Here is an 18443-nt window from a genome sequence, read left to right on the forward strand (position 1 = left end):
TGCGAAAGCCCTATGATGCCAAGCCATTTGGCAAAGCACTAATGCACGGTGCAATCACGTATTGGTATTGTCACTCTCTGGTAATCTATCTTACTATACCCCCTTTGATCTTTTAGATGGTAGAAATCGCTGCTGGGTTCTTGAGTCATAATGAGCCATGGAATGAAAGTCAGGTAGTAAGTAATAGATCATGTCAAAGAATGAACTTGAAGTTACAAATGATGTGTGATGAGTAAATCAAGGCTGCTCGTGCAGCTTGGGTCATTCCGTGTCACGTCACACAATATTCTGACTGTTACACGGCATACGGTATCCTATCGTACTACGTATGCCCCATTTCTTTGATCCCGCCCTTTTTTGCCTCATTTCGGGTTTTCCTCTACTCTTTCTAACCCTTGGGATAGCTTCACAGCTTCAGTCCTACGATGGATAGTCTCATGGTATAAGGTACTCACTATTTTAACCCGGACGCGACCTTTCTCATATATATCCATTTACTACAATTTTGAAGCCATGTCCACGATATCCACACTCGAAAGGAGCTTGTCCGTTACTCCGTCCACTTCACCCTCAATGTCACCACCATCTCTTCGTGAGCCTACTTCACCTGGCTCCGAAGAATCTTTCACAAGCATACATGAGCGTATGAATCAATTGGATTCTCGCGTTTATGAGCTCCGATCTACCGTTATTACGAAGGATGGGTATATTGATCGACGAAACCGGGAGGACGACCATATTCGCCGCGAATTCCAAAACCACCGCACCATATATAGTAGAATTGACAACAATGTCGTGGCCCTACGATCTGACATTGAGGAAATGAAGACAGGCATCTTCCAACTCAGATTAAAGCTGGATCAATCCGGGACCGAAACGGGGTTTCTTCGAAGTGATGTCGATCGATTACAGAAGACTGTGGACCAGCTACAGGCTGATACCGACCAGATGAGATCAGATGTCTGTACATCGTCCATCAGCATCGCCAAATTACAAACTACTACCAACAACCTCCGCACGGATTTCGCCAAGATGTCTAACCAGTTGAATGGGGTATCAGGACGTATAGCCACAACTGAGATGCGTATTGCTACCATTGAATCGCGATTGGCTCATTCAGAACGCATCCGCTTCAACTCTCTCGCCCAAACAAGTCATGCCAACATTAACACCGTCCCTCATATCCATGCCGACGGTTCCCTGGAATGGCCTATTTACTTTCCGCGTACTGTGTGGAGGTTCTGGTGCTTAAAGAAGCGCAGTCGAGGTAAGATTTGATCTTTCAAATCACACTATATATCACCACAGATATTAACAATCCAACAGTCCATCGTTTGATTGAACTTGCAGAGTTTTATGAACTGGACCATCAAAGCTGGGCTCGAATGCAAAACCACGACATGTTTGCCGATGATAGTGATTCAAGTTCCAGCGATGAGTCGACTGACCTCTCTCTCGCTGAAGCTGTCCGCTGTTATCCAGAGGCTGCTCACCGAGCACTGGCTGCCGTGTTAGGCCTGGCCTACCACAAAATTCAAAAACAAGTCGGAGATGATTTCATCCATCGACCACAAAAACGTCATCAAGATGAGGTTTCTGTCAAGACCAAGCCGGCTAAACTTGCCCGTCCAGACCCGCGCTCAGAACCCACCGCCGTCCGTCATCCTAGTCCTACCGAATCTTATGTTCAGCGTCTGGTTCACGGAGTCGTCAATCCAATAACCTCGAAATCAATGTCTTCTGAGGAACCAGTCGACCAGCTGGGTTGGAATCCCTTCCCTGATGTTTCCGATTCGGGCATGAACAAGCTACGCTCAATGGATCCACAGGATATCAACAGTATTCTGCGTGGTATTGAGCGGGGTGTTTACAAAGCGAAATCAAGTGCCTCTGAAAAGGCAGCTCGTACCATCAACCAGCCCAAGGCTACCCAGCCTAGAGCTACCATACCAGTCGCCAAGAGTGAAGTGCCTACCCAACCGAACACCAACCTTACTTCCCCGAAATCTTCCCGGGCTTCTGTTTCTGATACCGCACCTGCTTCAGACTCTGATAGCGAAGCATCATGAGTGCTCCAACATCGACTAACATATCCTCATATTCATAAATTTTGAAATATTCTGGCTAACAGAAGAAACCCTCATCTGCGTCTCCAAACCGGATAGATGACACCTCGATTGAGAGTGCTGCTGTCAATTCTCCACAACTCTACATCTTATTCTGCGTGCATCAGAACATGAATCACTTTCGACTCACCAACCACCGAGCTAGGCAGGGTCTTGCCTCGATGATCTGGTAGGTCAGGGTTGTGCAATATGACCATCTGTCACATCTGTTGTACTTGCGATTCCATTTTATGTTATACTATCTGCATATAGCGCGGTGCCTTATTTTGTTTTATCACTTCTAAGCTTGAAGCTTGGGAAGTTTGTCATTTAGTTATACCCATAGCGCTTGCATCTGCGTATACACCTCGCATGGATCGGTTTTATATCGCGGGAAGCAATCCAATCAAGCCCGTAGATGGTTCAAAATTCTTGTTCTACCCACTGGGTCTATTGGAACAATCCATCTTCATTCGAAATCGCAGTACCTAGGTACTTTTTGCACTCACAAACTATTCGGCCTTGAAGTACTATTTCGGGGTTAATTTGTACCAGTTAACCGCTCAGATCGATGCCCCTAGAGGTGTTATATACCCATCCAACCCCGAAGCCTTGAAGGCTGCCTGAGAGAACAACAGCCGGAAAGTAAACTGAGCTATCTTTTGAATTTTTTTTTTAAATGACTAGTTAGTTAGTAGGCCTGAATTACTAATCCGACTACGGTTCAAAAAGCTTACGAACCACCTTTACGAAGCCCTGATTCTTCATGAAACCCCTTAAGATATGATTAAGCGCGATTTATCGTTGTTTTTGAATCGCCTTGTTAAGAGCCTTCAAATTGTTTGGAGTGTTCCATGCTTTGAATGAAGTTGTTGAAGAAAATTGGGTGAGAGAAGGAACGAACTATATAGAAATTGTTAGCCCCAGCGGATACAACGGAACTAGGCTAGCCCTAATTAGAAACAAGTTATATCGATTTGCCCCACATTCATATCAGTCTTACAATATATACTTCTTGCAGCTCTTTGTTCATCGCCATCTTCGAAAACCGTACTAGCTACTTGAAAAATTGTGCTTCATCGAAATAATATCCGAGTTACCAAGGACATTGAACTTGCCCGAAGAGTCGGATACCTCAGTGCTCCCTCCTTGATTGACAATGCTGCCAGCGCTGATTCATTTCTGTAGCAATTTGCCCGGTTGCCGAGCTCAATCTTGGGTAGTCTGATTCCGTCGATATTCTGAAACGGATTCTCTCAACCCGGATAGAGATCTCGACCGCCTCGATATTTGCTCCGCTCCAGAGAAGAACAAAGCTACTCAGGCCGAAAAAAACAGGCCTCGTTCGTATAGGAGAGGGTACATGTGGGGAAATTTTCTCTCTGAGCGGAACCATGAAGATTCTGAAGCGGGCTAGATCTGGCTGGGGACAGGATCTTTTTATCTACTATATTTGTCATATGCGGATCCATGAACTACAGATTCACCACAATAGAGGGCTAGAAATTTGTGTTCCAAGCTGTGACTCGTACGTAGCTCCGAAAAATGATTCCCTTTCATCTAGGTTAATTTCAAGCTATAGTAGAATTTTGATGCCCTTCCACTTTGGCTGATATACAATATTACAGCTGGGCGTATGGCCCAGTATACAGGACCCCGTATCATGATAGGGTATCATGATACCCTATTATGGCCGAAATGACCCTCAGCATTTGGTGCGAATGTTCATATCGTGATTGTTGAATGAGCTAGGAGGGAGAAAGCTTCGGCTGCATCTATAACAGCTTAAGTGATATTCACCCGTATTTACCAAGAACTCACCCATGTATCTCCTGTATTCTACATGTAGCTTCAGTACAGCTGAGCGAAGAGGAAGCCCTGCTCTCCACTATAGTCAGCATAAAAAAGCAGCTCATATAGTAGTGGAACTTGGGCCACGAAACAGCCATATAGCCATGATTTTAATAACCTTGAATAAGAATCCATAAAAATTGGCTGTGTTTTAAGAGGAGCAGCATTTACCTTAGCTATAAGTGTATGGAGAGGGGAAGGGTTGTATCGGAGTTTTGATTAACTACAATATTATACATCATCCAGTTGTTTTGGATGTAAATTCTTAGATGATTGTCACTAGAGCTGGCTATATACATAATAGCGTGGGTTCGGATACAAGCCAAGAAAAGATAATACGTGAGTGTTTCAAAGAGGAATCCACTTTCGACTCTTACTGTATACTACCGACCAATGTGAGAAATGGGTGATATCTTAGTAGGTTTGATTTTGTTGGTGAAATGGCAATATTTAATAATGCAACGATTGATTGGTCTAAGCCAATGTAAGATGTCTAAGTCTAATGTCACAAAAAGTTGACTCGGGTAAGAAGTTCAAAACAGATCATTGCTGGCAAAAACAATATTGAATGTTCCACAGATCAAAGAGAACTACATACCCCTTTTCATTTCTAAAGTAGGTCATCAATTTCGAGTGAACAACTCAAGACACTTAGATGACCTGGAGAAGCTCATCGGAGAACAGGTGTTTGCAGCGGTCAATTCCAAGACGATCAGCCAAATAGGGGTTGACGAACTGGCAGTGAGGGTCCATGTGCTCCTGAATGGCGAGCCACTTGTGAAGGTTGGGGTATATAGTCTCGGCGTAAGTGTCGTTGTTGTACAATCCCTTGTTCCAGTGAGGACGGACATTATACTTCTCACCGAAAGTGGGGATGAACTCTTTCAATAGCTCCTGAGAGAAGTACTGGATGGTCCAGTTGTTATATGAGGGGACCCAGGAGTATTCCAAGGTGGCAAAAACACCGCTGTTGCTTTCATCCAAGTTGTAGGTGTTGACAGGGGAGATCCAGGTGTCGTCACCCTTGACGAAACGAGTGATGACAGTCACGTCGGCACTGGAGTATCCCTTGTCGTGAGTGTCGATGGGATCATCGATTTGGTAGGGCTTCATACGGTCAGCCTGGCTCAGGGCATGATTGGAGTATTCAACACCAATCTCAGGTAGGTTTTCGATGGGGAAGAAGTGTTCGAACTGTCCCATGAAACCGCGGTAGCAGATACCCTGTGGGGGAGTGGCGATACCATCCATCTTGTAGTCATAGCAGCTGTAATCACGGTCACAGCGGCCACAGTCGTTGGAGCAGAAATCGACAGAGCAGTTGGTAGCACCAGTGTAGTTGGTCTCCTCCCAGTAAATCAGGGTAAGGTTGGTCTGGGGCACAAGAGTTTCCGTCTCCAGATCCCACTTGTAGTTGGGACCCAGAATGTTAATCTGCTCGTGTGTGCGGCCAATCTCTGCGATTTGCTGGTAGAGCTCTGTGATGTTCTCAGATCCCTGGAAGACCTTGGAGGTGCGCTTCAAGAACGAGAGAGGTTCAGCCTGGAGGGTAACCTCGACAATAATACCAAGGGCACCAATACCGACACGGAAAGCCTTAAGAAGCTCGGGGTTGTGTTGCTCATCGATATGGTGGATGTTTCCCTTTGCGTCAAGCACACGCAAACCGATGATTTGAGTCGATAGGTTCTTATTAGACTTTCCAGTTCCGTGGGTACCAGTAGTAGCAGCACCAATGTAGTTCTGTACCATTTCACTACCAAGGTTGTTCACCTGAAGGCCATTCTCATGGAGCTCCGGAATAAGATCAATAAGATCCCAGCCACCACCAATGGTGACTGTGTTGTTGCTCTTGTGGATAGTCAAGCTCTTCAGATTGGTAAGACTGAGAATGAAGGAGTCCCGTTCAGTCGACCCATCATTGACACATGTGGTCAAGTTGCCAAAACCGTGACCGTTACCAATGGGTTTCAGGTGAGCCTTCACAGGGTACTTGGTTTTGACAAAATTGACAAGGTCTGCTTCATCTTGTGGTGCAAAGAAGCCCGTGGCCTCGCAACTAACATCGGTTTGCCAGTTGAACCAGCGATATGCCATTGCACCTGAACTATTGAGAGCCAACAGCGACAGGAATGCAGCGCGCAACGAAGATTTAGACCCAATCATCTTGGATGATCTGGCTACTGTACTAATAAATTGACTATTAGCATTCAACATAAACTCATGAATGAAGATCTATAAACTTAGGACTCGAATATTCATACCGAACAATAGGGAGCCTTAAAACTCTGGTGTAATCGAACCTGAATGATTGCAAAGAAATACTGGACACGACTGATACTTTTATAACCTATTCGCACAAAGCCTCTGAGAAAATGCCAAGAATCAAAAATGTAATAACGACACACTAAACTTCAATTATCATGAGGGATTATTGGCCATACATTGAGAGACCAGACGCCGATTAAGGTCAGAATATCTTGGAACGTATTTCGAGAATCCTTCTACTCTGTGTTTGTATCTGCAACTCTATCAGTCGGAGAATTCTCTACACTGCTATTGGACAGGGTGAAGTTGAAGATCTACGTTACGTAGCCGTACAAGGCAATTTACCAAGCCTCTGGTAAGCTGACCCAAAAGTTGATTCAGCCAAGTCACCTTGGCAGAAGCAGTAACGTGGCAAAGTATTCTAAGTCGTTCCCTTTTGGGAGCCATGAGGATTGAAGTGAGTTGGAACTATAAGCTGATATGCAAAGGTTGATGGCTTGGCCGCCTTGGCAGGACCAGGAACGCAGCCAAGAGAAATAGGCAAGATAAGATTATTAATGAACTCAATCTAGCCTAACATTTTTCAACATCGTTATAGAGAAAGCGTTCAATAACAATGGCGAATTGAGTCGACCTGAAAAATCTATTATAAAATGATATGCAGCCAAGGCATCTAGCCAGGGATTGTTTCATAATCAACCCATTTTTTGATGTATTACTAACTGGAACTGAGAGAATAAGGTCTAAGACCTCGGTAAACACTGACCTGTCACGAAAACGGGCATGAGAAAGGTACCTTGGCGGGATAATGATACCTGCTAGGTAATTAAGACATGAAATTGATCGACATGGGCATCAGATTGCGCCTATTTAGATCTAGTGAAATGAAACTCGGGCAATATTCAATCCAAATTCGCCAACTATTTGCCAATGAAACTACTCCTCGAGGCGAGGATCACAAAAAGTGAACGACGTTTAGCTTTGTGATTAGTCGGGCTTACCAATATGCTGAAGTATTATTCCTTCACAGCAAAGGCCTTTTGAGGGAGAAAAAAAAAAAAAAAAGAAAAAAAAAGTACTGCTTAGTTCCAGTGTGAATAAAGACCAGCATGAGCTACTAGCTAAAAAGACATCTTAGACAAACTGACGTGGCGAGCTCCCTGACAAAACTTTCTTGGGCCTTTCCATTAAGTGGGACGAGCAGTTCCTACTATCAGCCCTCTAGAGGTCGAATGGAAGAATGAAACATTCCAACGTACCTTTGATTTTTATGGTAATTTTTGTTGTCAAGATCAAACTCTACCAAAAATGAAGTTTAGAAAGCAGCTTCAGAGAGGAGTTCAAATAATAGCTATGTACAGGATTGGTAACCGTGGAAGGAATGTGAATAGATCCAGACCTGTATTGTATACATGCATCTTTATATTTTGTTCCATATAGTATTATAGATGCAGTGAGGCTGAGGGCAATTTCCTTAGCATCTTCCAGGGAGAATATCTCGAGAGCATCATTAGTATTCGCGCTATAAGATGTTGACAAGAACAAGCCAACTTCTGTCCTATGTTCAAGAGTCCTTTGGGGCTGAGTACCCCGTACCCCCCCTCCTCCCGCGGAGTATCCGATAAATTTACCAACCCATATTCCCAATCCTTCCACAGCTGCTGATCTACCTCAGAAAAGAAGTACCTATCTTGGCAAGTTGCCCAGTATCCTCTTTCCTCTTTCAGACAACAAAGCCAAGGGACGTAATAATATACGATTAAAGACGCAATTTACGGTTGACAGCAAAACTTAGCAGAATTATTTGGTTCTTTTCTTCTCCAGCCCTGGTCTATCCCATCACATGGAGGAAAGACTTTCCAAAACATGCAGAAGCTCGGCTTGATCTTCATGATATGAGGGACTCACTTGATAATCATGCCGATTCTATTTTAAAACTCCAGCATTGATTGTCACTTCGGACATATTTCTCCTTTCACAACGACATTGTTTCTGTATCAATGGCGATCGTGGGGGGTTCGAGTGGGGGCGCGGGGTAAATGTTCACCATTCCGTACTTCAAAGTCAAGTTTCCAAGAAGAACGGTTCCTCAGCTCGAAGAAGGGAGTAGACGTGGGGCGCCCAGGCTGCTAGACTACTGTGTAAGTCGTTGTACTATATTCTATCCATGCGAGCGAATCGGAATGCTTGTTGAATGGGGACAATGCACGCGCCATACGTACTTTTATTTATCCTCTCGGCGTTGAATCAAGCTGTGGAACTCTAATTATTATGTTATGTTCTAGAATGAGACTCCGTCCTTACAAAAAAACCTGCATTCTGAGCACCTCAGGTTTGAAGAGTGAAGTAAATTGTATATGTGAATGGAATAATGACGGGGCGTCTTGGTATTCTCTAGCGTTCACTAGCCTGTTTTCAATCATACGAGATCTGCACTCGTTACCTCATAGGTTTCAATGCTGCCAAGGACCCTGAAGAGAAAAAAATAGGAGAAAGAATCCTTGAAAGATCGTCGTCGAGTGGAGCTGAAAAAGGAAAGGTTGCCAATATAAGCTCGGTCAACGACCGGTAGGGCGGATCGGACCGGAGCTAGTGAGGGAGACCACAACAGTAGTTCCCAGGAAACTTCACGCTCTGCACCTTCATCTTACTGGTATATTGATTAACCCCTCTTGTGAGCTTTATGTGACAGCACAACTAGATTCTTGCGACGTGTGAAGGTGTACTATTGTACGGATTACATCTCCACCATTGTAGTGCTGACGAAGTCACTGCTAGCTGACATCTTCAGCCTGCATGCAATCTGATTTTCAAATCACGCCAGATTCTGTCGCTTTCAAGACATTCCATCGATGACCGGGAACTGTAGGTCCGGCAGCCGATTCCTGCACGTCGGTATGCTTCGGTACGGTGGGAAAATGCCCAGAACTCGGAGCTGATAAACTGAAGACAGGTTACCTAGACTGAGAAATTAGCCATCGATGCAGATACTTTCCTCATAACGGTTAGGATCAGTCACATTGCAACATGGTTTCTAAGCATCTTGTGGCCAGCCTTCATCGATCCTTCATGCCAAGCAGGTACTCAAGTAAGCGAGCCCATTATGACGAATACAAACTCGCATCGAGACCTATCTTTATAGGAATACATAATAAGTATATAAGGCCTTGTAGTCTGAACAAATTGAGGGCACTCTCGGACTCATTAAAGCCTCAAAGATGATTTTCTCTCGTGTCCTTTTTGGCCTGTCCCTGGCCACCCTAGCGGCGGCTGATATCTTTCACAGCTATGATCCTCGCATCCAAACCAAATATGTGTTGGATCAAGGCACCACAGGTCCCAGTACCACTCCTGATGGCCGTGTATTCTTCGTCCTTCCCCACGCTGACGGCAGCGATGGCCCCAAGATTGTTGAGGTCTTTGGTGGCAAGGACAACAACACCTTCAAGGCGTTCCCCAACGAGGAGTGGAATTCGTGGAACGCTAGCACCGACAGCGCAGCTGATGCCGGAGTGAAGTTCGTCAGAACCAACTCCCAGCGTGTTGGTCCTGACGGACTCCTCTACGTTGTGGACAGTGGCTACCCCGACCAGTGGCTGAACTCATCGAAGCTTGTCGCCTTCAACCTGACAACCAACGCGGTTCAGCGTATATACTACACTGGCGAGAGCACCGGAACTGAAGGCCTCCTTAACGATGTTCGTATCTACGGCAAGTACGCGTACATCACTGAGTATAGCATTGGCTCTATCATAATCATCGATCTTGAGACCGGTAAGCAGCGCCTGTTGCTCAAAAGACATCGCTCTACAGTTGCCAACTTGCCCAACTCCGGCGACGGAAAATTCCTGGTGTCTGTGACCACTGGCAAGCCCCAGTACATCCACGCCGATGACGTCGAGATTTCCCCCGATGGCAAATACTTTTACTACCAGCCTGGTAGCGGGTACATGTGGCGCATTGAGACTCAATACCTGAACGATGCTCTGTATAACGATACCACCTTTGAGAATCTAGGAAACTACACTGAGCCCTTCTCGTTGACCCCCGCCACCGGTGGTACTGCCATCGATGCCGATGGTAACATCTATTACAGTGATGTTGACCGCCAGGAGATCCGTCGTCTCTCTCCCAACCAGACCACTACTCTGGTGACCCGGGATGACCGTCTGAAGTGGGTTGACGCTTTGTGGATTGACAACTACCAGAACCTGTGGTTGAGTGTCTCCCAGCTGAACAAGGGCGTCCGTTTTGTGCAGCCTGACAACAAGTCTAACACCATCGTCAAGCCACTCTATGTCTACACCATTAACATTGGCGTCGGCCCTTCCCCTGCTGATCACGCTTGAGTTAGTGGATAAGAGCGTGACTTCATTCGTTGTCTTCCCCCGTCTCCTCTCTTTCTCCAAGTGGGTCAGTAGAGCTGTCCTCATTGTCTCACCTCTTTTTCCTTTTCCTTTTTTACCTTTCATCACATATTGAGCTTGCCAAATTAGTACGGCCTTTGTCGTTTCAATTGTCTCATTGATCCTCTATTTATAGCAGGTGCCTCTGCTTTGACTGTTCTCAGCTTCCTAGTTGATTACCTGTAATGATCAATGCATAAACAACGCTAGACTTTTTAAGGATAGTTAATGCAAGACCTACCTTAGTAAGCCATAAGATTGGATAAAGCCCTGAAGCTAGGACAAATTTAAGCTAGCGCTATCAGACGCTACCCACTGATAAGCAACAGCGTGGTTTTTAACGTATACATCCATGATGCGTTCTTATTGGCTAATTGCGTCAATTTTTAGTAGTCTATTACATAGTAAGAACTATTATGGAACTCTCAACATTGTCCTTTCACACATAGAGCCTTGCGACGTTCTAGGCAACCAAATCTTGATCTAAGCTTGTAGACTTCATTTCACTCTTCTTTCTCGAGACTCGTATACTGGCACCATACACAAGCTCGCTGCCCAGGTAGTTGAATTCGATAGTGAGTCCTGGTACTGACGGCTTTAGTGGGTCTATAACATTGATCATGAGTATTACAGAGCACGAGGTGATAGTCGATTTCTACATTATACTTGAACTTATCCGAAAAACTGTATGGGAATGTCGATGTGCAGTATAAAAATCTTCAGCTTGAAATTAGAGGGTCTCCACACAACCGCAGCTATCTGCCGCATGGCTACTACTGTATAAATAACCTCAATCGAGCAGCCCGTATAGGACTACCAAGGTAACAGATGATAGATACCTATGGAATATATAGAGGAATCTTGAAACATTTGAATTATTACCACTGCCTCCTATTTTCTCTCAAATAATGTCTTACGTATTTCTTCCAAAGTACCAGTCCCTACCTTTTTTCACGTATATTGTTTTCTCAAATTTCCCCGTCGTGAGACTCCGGCCGTGGTCTTTTTTTGCAATATGCTTAACAGATGGTCCCGCTCCGAGTATGTTTTCAGGCAGGTTAGGCAGGTGAGGCGCAGATCCACGTTGTAATTCAATTAGTCAGATTGTGCTTGTTTTTCAATCTCGTTATGCTCGGTTTGTTTGTAATCGAACAGTTCACTGGGAGAAATTTCCATGTGCTGGCCTTGTCTCTCCTGGATTACCTCTAGCCGTTGTCGAATTATTTGCTTTATTTCTTCACGATGCCTGCGATTTTCATTTTTCTGTTCTAGAAACCGCTCCTCTAGCTGTTGAATCTTCTTTTCGTGCATCCTCTCCATGCTGATCTTGAGCTCCTGAATCTCTGCGTCCCTGCGCTGAAGCTCTTTGGCTTGTCTCTCTTGGTCTTCCCGGAGAAGGTGGCGCATCTCCTGATCCTTTCTTCTCGAATCTCCCGGGCTCTTTCATTGAGCTCTTTTTGCATTTGCACTCGCTCCTTCTGTAGCTCGCTCTGTAGCTCCTGACCGGCGGATGTTTGGTCCAGATCTTTGTGTGAAGCAACCATCTCAGTCTGGATGGCCAATTTAATCTCCTCCGATGGCTTGGTTGTATCAGAAGGTACAAAGTTCTGTATTGCGGCCATCGCAGAGTCATTAGTGTTCCAATGTCTCTGAGCCTGGGCACCCCTTTCGACAAAATATCCCCAGAACTCGTTGGTAGTCTTCAAGGTCTTCTCACGGTTGTCGCCATCGGCCACATCTACCTTTTCCCAAAATGTGGTGAGAAATATCACACTCTTGATCCCTTCGGCACCACACAGCTTTTTGAACATGATAAGAATCCGGTGCGCACATCCACCCATGCGGTTATCGGATATCCGATGTAGGTAGAGAATGCCACTTAGGCGGATCTCCTTCTTGTAAGTTGTTGTCAACCAGGTAGCGATCTCTTTGAGAATATCTGTATCTTTACGGTTCGTATCATCGAAACCTGGGGTGTCAACAAGATAGACGTTGGTATGTGGGGTGAAATATTTGCATCGGTAAACTTGAACTTCCTGTGTACCTATATTTAAGACTCAAGATTTTCCTCTCAAACTGTCATATAAATCACGTTATAGCCAAACTTACAAGATTGCAGAGCACCGGGATCACTTATGGCAACTTTCGCATCCGTGCAATGCGAGATGAATGTGCTCTTTCCAGCGCCTGTCATTCCCATGATTGCAATAAAAATATTCCGCTCGTTGGATTGCAATGGTCTGTTTGAGACTTGGCCATCCAGTAGAAACAATGGGTCAGCATTTTCAAACCTAGAGACCGCCATAATTTTACTTCGGAAGTGAAGATAGGCCTAAGATGACAAGTTCGATGTGAATTAATTCAAGGTAAATATAAGTATGCTTGGAGGAAATTTGAGGTTAATAGACTAGTGCGTCGTCCCAATAAACTAACTAACCAATTTATGAGAAGGCCAGATAACTACTCACTTCACAATATTGCTTAGTTATTCCTCGTATTCCTCATAGTTATCTTTGATGGCAGCGCACTTGACCTCGGGAAAATGCACTGAATTCAGTAAAAATTAATCAGCCCCGCACTATTCATAGACCTCATTGGTGGCCTTCTAACTCTTCTTACAGAAGCCACCATAGAAGTTGACGTATCACATCACAGGCTTCTGCCTGCACTCGAGCGCTGGCATTCATTCAATTTTTATCAGCTTTCCTAACAGGCCGGAGCACAGCCCTGCTATGATAAGCGGTATAAGGAATGCGGCGGAGCAGTTAATGCCACATGTATGATTGCATCTATGAGGCGGCTGTGAAGAAACCCGCGTGGGATAAAAATGTTCCTTAGTCGTTCAAGTTTGGTCTTCACTTGTGAATTACCTTTACCACGCAAGGCGACTTCAGCTTCAAAATGAACACTATGAATAAAGATATGACACAGTATGTTAATAAAAATATCTGCTTCAATTCCTTTTCTAGCGCTCTGTAGGATCTCTGACTTCTCCACGGGTGTCGTGGTACTTGTTATGGGTATCACCGGTGTTGGAAATAGCACTTTTATATCGAAGCTTCTAGGAGGTGATACTGGCATTGGTCATGACTTGACTTCGTGTGAGTACAGTGCAAGGTCTAATAATTAGCTTAAAATTGTTGATAAACATTTTAGATACGCAGGGTGTTGAATTCCACAGCTTAATGATCAAAGATAAACCTGTGTACTTGGTGGATACACCCGGATTCAACGACAACTATCGCTCGGATTTCGAGATTTTTTCGGAGATTTCTTTCATTCTATCTCAAATCTATCGGCGAGGTATGAAGATAGCGGGCATATTATATTTGCACCGTATCTCTGATAATAGAGTTTCGAGGTCAGCTTTGAGAAACTTCAAGCTTTTGGAATCTATGTGTGGTTTGGATGCTGCACCCCGGATGTTCCTAGTCAGCACCATGTGGGATTCGATACAGGTGGATAACCATGAGGCAATACTTCGAGAATCACGATTGGTGACTACAAGGAAGTTTTGGGGGCGGTTTTTGAACATGGAAGTCAAGCAAAGCGGTGGCATGGTGATGAATGGTCTGCCCTCTCAATCGTCGATGCATTGATTTCATTGGGGGGAGGCTACAAATCCCTTCTTATCCAAAGAGAGCTTGTTGATGAGGGGAAACCCCTGAATGAGACGACCGCTGGGCTAGAGCTTATGTCTGAGTACGTGACAGCCGAGGAGGAATTGTCGCAGGAAATGCGCTTGCTGCAATCGGATATTTCAACCCCTCAGCATGATGCCAAGGCTAGTCTCTCAAATTTGGAAAAAGAGATCAGGGAAATGAAGCATGCACAAGAGAAGCTTAGAGTGTCAACTCGAGAGCTATTTGCTGAAAGGGAGCATTCTTATAGCAAGGTACTTTCAAAGATGCGTGTTGAGCAACAGAAGCTTTTTGGTGAGCTTCAAGAACAGAAGCGACAATACAAGAGATTGCAAGATGAGATGAAGAGCAATGATAAGTTTCTTGCGGACGAGAACTACTATTGGAGCCAGAAAAGAGCAAGACTTGAACACCAGGTACGAATCGGTTGTCGCAGAAGAGATAGCATTGAGATAGAACGCCAGAAAATTCAAGATGAGGAATTGCTTATACAGGAGCATATGGGTGATTTCCAGCATGAAAATGAAAGCAGTATGTCACAGGTGTCGCAAAATATGCAGGAATTAAGAAAAAGAGACTTGTTAAAGCGGAATATGCTTCCACTCTTAGGGCTTTTAGCTGGAGTGGGCCTCACTGCTGCTGGTGCTGTGACAGTTATTCCCCTAGCGGGGGCCGGGGTGGGATTGACTGTTAGTAGCGCCAGTGAGATGAACCTATCCCGGAAGATCCAGCATGAAGGACCACACGAGAAATCTTACGCTTCATCTGTATCGAATTTCTCCACAACAGCTTTCAATAGATCTCAGATTTCAAACATTGTCTTAAATGGCAATATCTAGCTAACTCACAGAGGTACATAGTCAGAAGGTATCCTTGCCTTTTCTTTTTTCTTTTTTCATCCTTATTTACTAAGCCATCGTCGCGCAGAATGAATTTACTAGCGAATAGACCCCTTGATGAACTGATGGAAGGGTTAGAACTAAAATCCATTTCATTGCCTCATATCCCGTTTTGCTCAATAAACATAGAGGCATGTCAGCTTTTCTTTACACTAAGGAGTGTTTGTATTGCATCGAGTGAGACCTTACTCCCGGGTCTATAGTTTTATATCTTGCTATATATCCTTTTCAGTTTTGGAGATCGTCTTGTATTTCTCTAATCGCACTTCGAGTACATGCTCTCCAAAAATATAACCATTTTGTTCTAATTGATTGCGGTGTTTTTCTTTAGTGATACTTTGCCGTTGAACAGCCATAAATCTTTCAAGGTTGTGATCCACGAAGACTTTTGCTCCTGACGTAGCTTGGGAAGAGCACAAAAGCGTCAAGCCAATTCGGATTTCAGCCCAAAATCTTTTGATATTTTGGCCATCTTAATAACCTCCATGTATCAAGGTTTATATAGCTTGAATTTAACTTTTTGAATCAATGTCTAGGTATATATGTTTACTTGGAACCTTGGAAGTTACTCAGTGATCATCCTTACGATTCACGAAGGTCAATGCAATTTCTAAAAAGTGATCTATAGGTGCTGTGGATAGAGTAAATACTTTGACGGTCCTATCCTCACCCAAATAATAGGAAGTCAGGCTAGAAATTGGACGATAGTGTTCTATTCTGGTGATACTATTATGACTTTCGTAATACTCAAACCCAGCTCAAGTCACTCACGAAGAAACAAAAAAAAAAGTAAAAAAAATAAAAGAATACGTTTGAGTGGTCAGGATTCGCCTGCGGTCGCTCATCATACTACTAACTAACCGGTGTATTATTAATAACTAAGCGTAGTTCATCTGATACTTCATCTAAGAATACCGGCAGCACAGATCTGGCTGTGATGGTATCCTAACTATGAGGCTCGAACATTTTCCACGCTTGGTCGGCCTGCAGGCGATGGGAAAGGCTCCTCATTTGTATTTAAAAGTCGGAATCTCGCTTCCTCCCACGAATATCTAAATTTTATGAATCTGGCCAGCTATCCAGCAAATTTTGAAGGGGCCTGTTCTGGGCTGAGGGTGAAGGGTGAGGGGATATAACGCATCGGCGTCGCTAGTAAATGTAATTGAGCTCTGCTTTCGCTCGGGAGATAAACGCGATACCCATATGAGCCAGAGCCTGTGGAATCCCGGACTCATCATGTCTCTCGGCTTCTAAAATCACCACATTAACGGCGATCTCTTCTTTTAGGCTATACCAGACGGCATAGTCTAGCCGCTTGGGAAGACATTTCTTGTCCTTGTACTCAACAGGGAGTATGCCATTGGCGTTCGGCTTGCACGCTGATCTCCTGCTGATTAACAGCCTTGCCGGATTGTGTGACGATGTTGTGAGCGAACAGGGGGAGGTGATTCAACTTCCACCGGATATAAGTCTTGTTGTGTGGACTGCGGCCATGAGCACGGTCGATCATGGTGATCATTTGGGCTAAATACATTTAGCCAAATAAATCAGCGTGCAGGGAGATTACTCATAGAAGAGAGAGGGCACCTCAACTGCGGGCGCGAAATTTAGTCCCATGTCCTTCTCTGATTGCTTGAAGCTCAGGATATCAGTCACAACCTCCCGGCTTAATTCGCCGATTATAAGAGCTTTGAACGACAAAGGGACATCATCCGGCATATCTAGAGCAAGAGCGACTAGTGCTTGATAATCAGGTAGTTATCTATCTTTGGATTTCAAATTGAGGCCTTGAAGTCTCTATCATCTTCGATCTTGCACTTTCGTTCTTTCGCTCTTTCGACGCATACATTTTAAACTCATTCTATCAAGGAAAGTATCAGACAAAAAGAATCTAAGAGCTCTCCACTCTTTTTCAGAAGTTAACTATTCATTGACCTCACATTATTTCATTATCTTTATGGCTAGTTAGTTGGTAGAAGTGAGTTAAATAACTAGTAACTACTGTTTTCTACCTAGTACTGCTCCTATGGGATGGATCGTTACCTTCTTGGAGATAAATGCGATAGACACAACGCTTTCTGTCGGTTTACAGGGATCTTGATGCACTATTACTACTACGTTGATACGTGGAGTAAGTGTGCGGTAAGATGTGTGTCCATTCTAAGTTCCCGCTATGGAATCGGATATGCTCCGATTACCTAGTTAGGTCATACCACGTGGGTCCATTCACACAAGTCCATTCACCAGTAAATCCTCAACACCAACGATTCACTTAGTTCCAACACTTTCTAAATTCGGGATCTCTTCAATATTCTTCGAAAGTACCTCTCTAGCGTTAAAGTCATGCAACATTGCATTCCCCTTCGGTATGATGTCCGCTTTAGGCTGTGTTATGCACACTGAGCTTGGTATTTTTGGCCCGACGGCTCAGATTTTTGCCGACCTATATGACGTGATTCCCGGTTGTGTGACCAACCCATCTAAATTTTGAAATTTACATTTCTTAAGCGGCGATTTTAGAGCACAAAACATAATAAAATTGACTAAAAAACTTGAATGGGGCATTTAGTATGTGTATGACCTTTCTTACCACATCCAGAAAAGGTTACCTGACGCCGAATAGTAGGTAAAGTTGAGAGTAAAAACTCAACCATAGCTTCCACTGTCGCTCGCTTAGCGAGCGTAGCTAGCTAGTCGCCGATAACTGAGAACGGTGCTCGAGTTCTTACTGCAGTAAAAGGGAATTGGAGTTTACTGCAGTAGAAAGGAGTTGGTGAACTTCAACAAACCACTACTCAACACCGTAGACAAACCACCAAGTGTAGTGGTCTCTACAGTACTGAATATTGTGGTTGTTGTGAAGTCTGCTTTTTCATTGATGAAAGAACTAGCTACTTATAGTATATGGGTGCCCCTCTATCCTGGACGACTGTCAACATTCGTCCGAGACAGAAGAGACGGTGAAGACGGGACATTACTGTCGCGAATGCGCATCGCTCAAGGGTGTCGTTTGCGATGAATGCGTATCGTTCAAGGATGCCGTGATATACTAATCTAGTTCCAGAGTCACTGTCTTGGCAGAAGCTTTTTCGGCCGAAATACTTTCCGTCTGTTGATGACCTTGTTTCTCGGCTGTCGCAACATCCACCCTAGTTTCTGTATCAGATATATACATACCTCTTTACCATCACTCTCTTTGACAGCCACTTCCTAACTCTCTTCCAAACTTCCTAGACCCAAATCGATACGAGAGTTCGATTTAAAAGCTTTTCT

The 18443-nt window shown here is 44.3% G+C and overlaps 5 protein-coding genes across 5 annotated transcripts; 3 read left to right on the forward strand and 2 right to left on the reverse strand.

Moving 5' to 3' along the window:
* Window positions 1-513: 513 nt before the first annotated feature.
* Window positions 514-2069, forward strand: N7495_005369 (uncharacterized protein; the record flags this gene model as incomplete). The annotated part of the gene is made up of 2 exons (XM_057208020.1): window positions 514-1267; window positions 1327-2069. The coding sequence occupies 2 exons, from the start codon at window positions 514-516 to the stop codon at window positions 2067-2069; spliced, it is 1497 nt and encodes a 498-aa protein (XP_057061794.1).
* Window positions 2070-4607: 2538 nt separating this feature from the next.
* N7495_005370 (FAD/FMN-containing dehydrogenase) lies at window positions 4608-6122 on the reverse strand (the record flags this gene model as incomplete). Its single annotated transcript, XM_057208021.1, has 1 exon — window positions 4608-6122. The coding sequence occupies one exon, from the start codon at window positions 6120-6122 to the stop codon at window positions 4608-4610; it is 1515 nt and encodes a 504-aa protein (XP_057061795.1).
* Window positions 6123-9442: 3320 nt separating this feature from the next.
* Window positions 9443-10573, forward strand: N7495_005371 (uncharacterized protein; the record flags this gene model as incomplete). The annotated part of the gene is made up of 1 exon (XM_057208022.1): window positions 9443-10573. The coding sequence occupies one exon, from the start codon at window positions 9443-9445 to the stop codon at window positions 10571-10573; it is 1131 nt and encodes a 376-aa protein (XP_057061796.1).
* Window positions 10574-11725: 1152 nt separating this feature from the next.
* N7495_005372 (GTPase domain-containing protein) lies at window positions 11726-12935 on the reverse strand (the record flags this gene model as incomplete). The annotated part of the gene is made up of 3 exons (XM_057208023.1): window positions 11726-12070; window positions 12100-12674; window positions 12755-12935. 3 exons carry the CDS (start codon window positions 12933-12935, stop codon window positions 11726-11728), a joined length of 1101 nt encoding a protein of 366 aa, XP_057061797.1.
* Window positions 12936-13457: 522 nt separating this feature from the next.
* N7495_005373 (GTPase domain-containing protein) lies at window positions 13458-15110 on the forward strand (the record flags this gene model as incomplete). Its single annotated transcript, XM_057208024.1, is given in 4 exon segments — window positions 13458-13476; window positions 13600-13731; window positions 13787-14127; window positions 14139-15110. 4 exon segments carry the CDS (start codon window positions 13458-13460, stop codon window positions 15108-15110), a joined length of 1464 nt encoding a protein of 487 aa, XP_057061798.1.
* Between the last annotated feature and the right edge of the window lie 3333 nt (window positions 15111-18443).

The sequence above is a fragment of the Penicillium taxi genome (assembly GCF_028828555.1).
Source record: "Penicillium taxi strain IBT 34144 chromosome Unknown utg000004l_segment0_segment0, whole genome shotgun sequence".
Lineage (NCBI taxonomy): Eukaryota > Fungi > Ascomycota > Eurotiomycetes > Eurotiales > Aspergillaceae > Penicillium > Penicillium taxi.